This window comes from Cibotium barometz, chromosome 39 (genome assembly GCF_041138505.1).
Source record: "Cibotium barometz isolate CiBa-2024 chromosome 39, ASM4113850v1, whole genome shotgun sequence".
NCBI lineage: Eukaryota > Viridiplantae > Streptophyta > Polypodiopsida > Cyatheales > Cibotiaceae > Cibotium > Cibotium barometz.
Genome location: NC_141084.1, coordinates 38,835,504 through 38,843,699, shown reverse-complemented (window position 1 = coordinate 38,843,699; position 8,196 = coordinate 38,835,504). Strand labels below are relative to the sequence as shown.

Here is an 8,196-nt window from a genome sequence, read left to right as displayed (position 1 = left end):
TCTTGGCTTACTCAACTCACTCTCTAATTTTTCCTTGTGTTCTTTGGCACCACATTTCTTAACACCCCCCCTTGGTGCTAAATCTTTGGGCTACTCAAGGTGGTTGGATGTCGGTTACAAAATCTTGTTTGACTCTTTACTTTCTACATTCCCCTATGTGCTGTGAGCAACTTTGGCCCATGTGCTATTTTGGCACTTCCCCCCCCTTAATGCTACTTTGGCTCTAGGTGAGAGATACATTTCCAGCTTGGATACGCCATCGGTCCCAAAGGCTGATTTACAAGCACTTTTTGTAGGAAGTAGGATTCTCTCTCCTTTTTTTTTTCCAACAAATTTTTGCTGAAGAATTGGGTAGTGGTTGGTAGCTTGTTGCTTCGTTGATGCTTGATCATGTCTACATTTGATGTAAATGCACTCTTTCTTTGTTTATGCACACATACGCTCGCATACTCTTTTTTTTGCGGCATTTTTGCAAGAATTTTTCTCTTCATTTTCACACACACTAGCGTGCTAATTTGGCCACTTACAACATGATAATTTTTGTTAAGACTTTGTCGATGCCAAGGTTGAACATGATGATGATGTCAGTGTTGAAGACTATGATCCAGTGTTGAAGACTATGATCCACATGATGCCAGTGATATCCATGTTGGTGCATTCCATAAAAATAATACACTTATCTCTTGCAATTTGTGTGGCGGTGATGCACAATGGCGTTGCGCCCTCCCCAAACCTGTCGCCCTCTTCGTCACCCAAGTTCCGTCTGGCGTTTGATTCTTCAGCAACCTTGAAATTGGCATGAGTTGCACAACAAACTTGTTTCTTCACCGTGTCCCCCTTCTTGCTTTTCTCAATTGTGCATGTAATGCGCCTGTTAGTGGCTGGGTTACTATGTGTCTGTTTGATGATGGTGATTACTTGTTTCTAATCTCCTACGCTTGCTGTAGTGGCCTTTCCCTTAGTGATTCTGCAGATCTAGCTCTCACAGATTTTTCATTGGACATCCTCTGGCTAGTACCACTTACTCTTCTTCTGATGCGCCCATTAAGTTTGCTACTACTCTCTATTTCTGATGCATCAAGTTAAGTTGCTACTACTTATGTGCGTGCTTTATTCTGTGTTTCTCTCTGTTGCTACAACACAATAGCTATTGTAGCGTAGTGGAGTTTTTCTCTAGGGAGATGTCTTCCTATTATATAGTAGTGTTGTTGCTTGCTGATTTGCTGGAGAGGATAAGGCTCTCTCTTTTGTTTTGCGCCTGATGCTGCTTCTAACCTCTCTCTACTCAGTCAAGTCTAGGTGAGTTGAGTATTCAGATATAATGTTAATATTTCCATCAAAAATAATCTCTTGGTTGGAAAGGTGTTTGTCATGCCTACAGGTTGGAAAGGTGTTTGTCATGCCTACAGGATATATGGAAGAAGAGATGATCCTTGGACGATCCTGGATCTACACCAATAATTGTAATATCCAATGGGAAGAGAGGACAGCACAACTCAATGAGGGTAAGGATATCATTATCGTGCCATTATGGATCTCCTTAAACAAAGGAAAACATACAATGATAGATGACATGAATCCGCTGACACCATAGAAAGCAGCCGTTGTGGCACCGTCACAACCACACCTCCTTTCAAGAAGACCACAAGAAAAACAACCAAAGTATCTGGTAATTCAACAATGGGTTCCCAAGGAACAATTTAGAGCACAAGCATAACACACAAACATGCCATATCACAAAAAAAAAGGGGAGGGAGAGGACCACAAGCTCTTACCAGTCATTATGACTGGAGCTCTTCTCAATGTTCTAGATGTCGTCCTCCGCAACCCCAGAATCAGAAGGCGAAGAGACTCCGACCGTCACACAAACAAGTACCACGAGGTCACCAATGGACCGAAAGAAGAGAGCACCACGCGGTACAAAGCTCAGTTATCTGGGGCCGTATGCACAAATGTTCAAGGGCTCAATGATCAGCAAAGATCAACAGGCAGTACATGGAAAGATAACCCTACAGTACCATAGCCCTATAGCCCTGAGTGTTTATAGATTTTGGAGGATTCAGAAGTCAAAGAAAAGCTGGAGTAAGTTTGGCAGAAAATAAGAGCTTCAAATACCCCTCTTAATCCACCGTAAGCACCCCTTAATCAGCCCTTAAACCTCCTTCATAATCTAGCCCGTAAGCACCATTGGATTTAGTGCTTAAACATCACTTAATCAAGCCTTAATTTAAGGCATTAATTGAAATGCACCCGTGCTCTTGTGCCAATGGTAGCTAGCTCTAAATCATGCACCTTGAAAAATCCACCCAGCTTCGCCTCAAAGATACCTCCCGCCGTCAAAGCTGCCCTTCCCTTACGGACCCAATTTCGGCTTGAAACAAAGGCCTATGATCATCTTTTTTTTTTTTAAGAGAGGAATGCAAGCCAATGGAGAGAGATTGGTCACGAATGGTGGTGAAGAGTGTTGGGCATCACGTGCATGGCAGTATCAATTGATGACTAACTGTCGTGAACCAGATCTTAGGAGCGAGCCCTTGGACAATGTCCACATTGACATCTTTTGGTACGCACCTCGGATGTGTAGCAAAGGTAGAGCGAGCCCTTGGACAACGTCCACATTGATACGGCCCATCTTTTGGTACGCACCTCGGATGTGAAGTAAGAGATCTCTCTCTTTTATGTTTTTCTCTTATGGAAAACTTCTCTTATGCTTTTACATGCTATAGGGTTTGCAAGTTCCAAGGTTTTTAAGATGAGAGTTTGTTATTTTTTTCTCCCTCTATGGATAGCCTTCTGAGAGCTATGCTTCTCTCGAGAGGTGGCTATATGCCTTAGCCTCATGCATGAGGCAGTGCATAAAGCTTATGCATTAGCCATATGCATAAGGCTAGCGCATAAGCCTCATTGTATATAGAGAGGATGCATAGAGGCTTATGCATAATGCATAAGCCTTGTACATGAGGCTTTATCCAAAAATGATATTTTCCAAGCCTTAGATGAAGGACTCCATGGATTGTACTTTGAGTACCTCAGTATTCTGGTGCCTAACTAAGCCGATGCTAAGAAGTGGGTGGTACTTTTGAAACTGATGTTTTAGTATTAATTTCTTAATGAGTGATTTGATTCCATGTATAAAGACATGCTTTTATACAAACATGTGCTTTCTTCCTTTCAAAAATTGATGTTATGTTGTTCCCCAAGTAAAGATGACCAATCTATTGAGACACATTGGTTAGGGCAATATTTATAGGGAACTTCTGTCGAAGTGGACAAGATCTTGTGCACGCCTACAACAAGCAATAAAGATGTTAAGAAAGGTTAAGGTATTTCTAAACAACAACAACAAGACCACCAAGAAAAATGAATTCAAAGAAGGCAGGGTTCTTCTTCTTCACTGTTCTCAAATCGAATGATTGACACAAGGTGATATAGTTACGAGGACATGCATCTTTATCTGTTTTGTATAAATCTCTATATTTATGATCCAATCTTCTGTACCTATAATAAACTGGATAATGTGTCTACTTCCATAGCTCATGCTTTCAATATCAATCAATGCTTGAACAAAGGAGAAAGCCTGAAATGCTATCTAAAAACTAGGAGAGGTGAGTATCATCATTAGAGTGAATAATTCAAATGCCCGTGATTTACTTCATATAACATATGAAAATGAAATCAATTATAAAATCAATATCATCTATTCAGACACTGGCAAAGCCAAGATCTGGTGAAATAAAATTAAGTTCTATAGATTTAATACAAGGTGAAACCAAAAGATATATGACCAAACAAAATCCTCCAAAAATGTGACTAAGTGTGCATCGTAAATCTTAGCTTATGGAACTATAGAAATGAAACACCCCATGCCACTTAACAATATTCTTCAGTATGTACTTTTTTGTGCAAGTCTTTACACTTTCTAGTGTTTGTGGCATCTTCCAATGAAGGGCATTGTGAGACATTACTAAAGATCAACAAGGAGTGCAACTGTGATTGGGGGCAAGAGAGAGCGAGAGATCAATGACTGCAGCTAAAATGAGCATAAGAGATCAACAAAGAGTGCATACAGCCAGAGACATTGCTAAACATCAAGGAGTACATCTATAATGAGAGCTAGTAGCAACAGGAATTTGGAGAGAACCTAGAGACATGAAGCCCTCCAAATAAATGCGTCATTCAATTACAAGCTACAACTAATATCGCACCATACTATAGAGGGTCATATCAACAAAATTTGTTCATAAAGAATTTACTTGACATGTGCATTTCTAATTGCATGTTTTTGGAGAGAAACTAGAGACGTGAAGCCCTCCAAATAAATGTCATTCAAATACAAGCTACAACTGATATCGCACCATACTATAGAGGTTCATATCAACAAAATTTGTTCATAAAGAATTTACTTGACATGTGCATTTCTAATTGTGAGAGAAACTAGAGACGTGAAGCCCTCCAAATAAATGTCATTCAATTACAAGCTACAACTGATATCGCACCATACTATAGAGGTTCATATCAACAAAATTTGTTGAATTTACTTGACATGTGCATTTCTAATTGCATGTTTTTGGAGAGAAACTAGAGATGTGAAGCCCTCCACAAGCTACAACTGATATCGCACCATACTATAGAGGTTCATATCAACAAAATTTGTTCATAAAGAATTTACTTGACATGTGCATTTCTAATTGCATGTTTTTCATCTGTACTCGGAGACTTTCAAGAGCAAAAGGAACCCCTTGCAATGTGCAAAAACCCAACATATGTGACAAATCAACAAAAACATACATGCTGAATTTTGTGTGAATGCCAATTCTATGAGAATACAAGCTGTTTAAGAAGCCGTGATACACAAAGAAAGGGCTTGAGGAGTAAGGTAACTGGAATCATTTTGCTTCATACGAACCACAACCGGTTCTTGACACATTCAATGCAAAAGGCTCTTGACCTTCTAGTCACAGCGGTCGCATGTGATCAAACATATACCATCACCTTGTTGATTCACATGGTTGGTGGTAGATTCATGCTCACAATGTGTGGTTTTCGCCATGGAAGGCAGTAAGTTCTTAAACCTTGCTTTTTTGTAAGGTTGGCTCATAAGTCGATAAGACCAGGCCTAAAATAGCATGTTGTTTGGAATGCATCCTTTCCGTTTTTCTCAGAATAATAGGTGTTGTGACAATCAACTATTTAGTCTATCCAAAGTATCGCTTTGAGGCTTTGAGTGCTAAAAGCTGTGCATTAACTGACCAAGCCAAATATCAATTGCATACACGGACAAGGATGTGTACACACACATGCACATGGTTGGTTTAAAGGAAGGTTTCTGTGGGGGGGGGGGGGGGGCGGGGGGGCAGGGGAGTCGTGGTCTGCATGTTTTTAACCATTTGAGCCATTCACACAACACACAAACTTTATGCTGCAAATGCTTTACACAACCTTTTAAAATCGTGCTTGTTGCTATGTTCTTATGTTACAGCTCGGTAGATTGAGGATGGATTTATCTGTTATATGCTTCTGCACCATACAAAATGCCACTGGCAAGGATAGCATGTACTTGCTGAGGACGAGGGTGGCCTTCCTTCTATAAGTAATGATACATAACCTCACATTGTGCAATTCATCTTTTCACCCGCTACATCCTTTTTGGCAGTCTCATCACAATCTTCAGGTGAAGCAGTGAGCTTGTTGCTCATCAGGAGAGAAAAAGACTGATGTACCAATAGAAGACCCTCTAGATGTCATCAACTTATTTGCAGACAAACTTGAGTTTCGCTGGCTGGAAGGACATGCTCCAAACAGCATAGCAGATCTGATAAACTGATGCAACTGTATTTTCATCACTTACCTAGCATAGCAAATCTGATTAACTGATGCCACTGTATTATGATCACTTACCTTGTCTGCAGGTTGGATTTTTACACGTTATCTTCAGCCCCAACTAAAAATCCAGACTTTTTGTCTATCACAGACTCCGTCTCCTCAGCTTTAGCTGCACTCAACCTTTCTTCCAAAGCTCGAGCACCTCGCTCCCTGACCCCCATCACAATTTAACAAGCCATAAGTACACTTCTAAAAAAGGGAGCAAAAATTACCAGCTTCCTAGCCAAAAGTTGCAAGTAGCTGTCACCTCCTTCTTGAAGCCTCTACAGGGTCCGACCCAGGAAGGGGAACTCCACCCAAAACATGGCCGTGCTCCTCACCTCCCAAATTTGAAGTCCTCCCACATAATAGTTTATCACAGACCAAGCAGACAGGATTCACCACAGGCCTAAAAAGTAAATAGGACTTCAATAATCAATTGCTGGCAATTACACCCAAAAGGACACCTTCAAATGTTTCACTTCCATGAATGGATGGTGTTACTCACCTCAGAAACTCAGGAAAGAAAGTAGCAAAAGCAAACTCATCACTTAGGTCACCCTTGAGATTGACCTCACTCTGTCTTTGATAGAACCTCAGATAAATCCAACTGCTATAAGTGCCGAAAATGACAAATGGAGAAAAGGACATTGCATCTTTCACCAGAACCCCCATGACAATTGAGATGAGCACAAGAATGGAAGGAAGCCACTGCAGTTCACCAAAAAAAATAGAAAGAAAATGAAAATGGAGTTTCTCACAAAGAGACTTGTTGCAAAGTCAACACAATCATAAACAAAACATCAAAATTCAGTAACCAAGTGAGAGTCGTTAGCATTGTCTCCCCTTTTGCAACCCTCCCCCAAAAAAGGCTTCCACACCCACATACACCATCTCAAACTTGAAAAAGGAGATGCTCTGAAGTTTACTTCCCACCATAACAAAGCAATGGACACAATATAGCTCTACCAGAAACTCCACATCATGGCGTGACTCAATCAAAAAGACCTTACCAGGTTCAAACCTTGCATAAGCTTATCAAACTTTTCTTCAATTTGCTATCAGAACCTGCTAGGTGTCACTGGAAGTTTCAAGGCATTGTATGCATCAATGATTTTGCAAACACATGCCATCTGGATTCTGCCTGCACCAAGTAAAAGCACCCTCCCTGATGTTGTCAAAACCCCTCAACCTTGTGACAAATGTGTTACTGGAAACACCCAGCCAAACTCCAAGAAGTGCTCAATTGGGGAGCTTGATCCAGGACACCGAGATCGGCAAATGCCACACAGATTGTAAAGATTTGGCACTCTCTGTAGTCTCGGACCTGAAGCTGCACCCCCACCCTCTTGCGCGATTCTGCGCCAGCCTCTACCTCCGCCCTGCCTCTCTTCGCCCTTCTGGCCTTCGCAGCTCCATCTTTTCCACGCAGCCACCCTGCCACCCTCAGTGCCCACCACCCTCTTCTTTTCACCACCCGCTTCTCTCTGCCCGCTTCCGCCTGTCGCCTCAGGCTTGTACCTTTCGCTCCTTCCTACCCATTTTCTCCAGCCTCATTTTCGCCTCCCTTGCCTTGCCTCCTCTTCATGCCTATGCACTGTCTTCCCCCCTCCAGCGTTCTTGCAGCAAGTTTTTCTTTCGGACTCTTTCATTTCGGAAGGTGGTCTATAGTGCCAAGTGGGCTCACCACCACTGTTGGTCCCGGTCCGTAATGAAAATGTGGAGAATCCGCTGCCAAACCTGCTGAGCCTTTGTGAAATCCCAAAGGCAATGACGGTGGGACTCATGGAGATGGCCACACCTCAAACAGATTGCTGGCCTACCTCCAATGGCCAGCCAAGTGCCAACCGTTAGGCTCCAATGTGCAGCTGCCCCAGAAAGAGAGTGATCTTTCGCTGCCGAAAACTGTCCCAAAGCCTCTTCCAGAAATCTGAGAGAAACAGAGGGAGGCCCTGAGCTCACCAGTGCCCTGCTGCTGCCGGAGTGCCCTCGATTGCGGGCATCTGAATCCTATGGCCCAGCCGTGCAGTGTAAGCAAAGAAAAAGGTGTTGGGAGCATCCTCACTGCCATAGGGATCATGCCATGTCCACTCCCTTGGATCCCACTAGAGTTGCGTGAGAGGGCAACCCTCCCAAATTCATAACCGTTAGAATCCCTCTCTGGGCCACCTTGGCCGGTGGAGGGCCTATGTGCCACCTATGCTCATGGAAACCAATCACCTTCACCCTCTGCAAGGTGCATCCACTAAAATCCTCCAAAGGGGGCTCTGATCTATCAAGTCTGCCATGTGGCCTGATAGAGAAGGTGAGTAAGGCGGAGCTCTCATCAGCGCC

The 8,196-nt window shown here is 42.6% G+C and overlaps 1 protein-coding gene across 3 annotated transcripts in view; it reads right to left on the bottom strand.

Moving 5' to 3' along the window:
- Window positions 1-5,429: 5,429 nt before the first annotated feature.
- Window positions 5,430-8,196, bottom strand: part of LOC147616068 (rhomboid protein-like protein) — a 22,955-nt gene continuing 20,188 nt past the window's right edge. The window contains exons 6-9 of one of the 3 annotated variants that reach the window (XM_086778699.1): window positions 6,371-6,573; window positions 6,131-6,271; window positions 5,899-6,033; window positions 5,430-5,829 (exon numbers count right to left, since the gene is read on the bottom strand). In XM_086778699.1, the coding sequence (XP_086634825.1) occupies window positions 5,919-6,033; window positions 6,131-6,271; window positions 6,371-6,573 (459 nt within the window). In that variant the 3' untranslated portion in view covers window positions 5,430-5,829; window positions 5,899-5,918. The remainder of the gene's footprint in view (window positions 5,830-5,898; window positions 6,034-6,130; window positions 6,272-6,370; window positions 6,574-8,196) is intronic. The other 2 variants (XM_086778698.1, XM_086778700.1) reach the window with 2 other exon arrangements.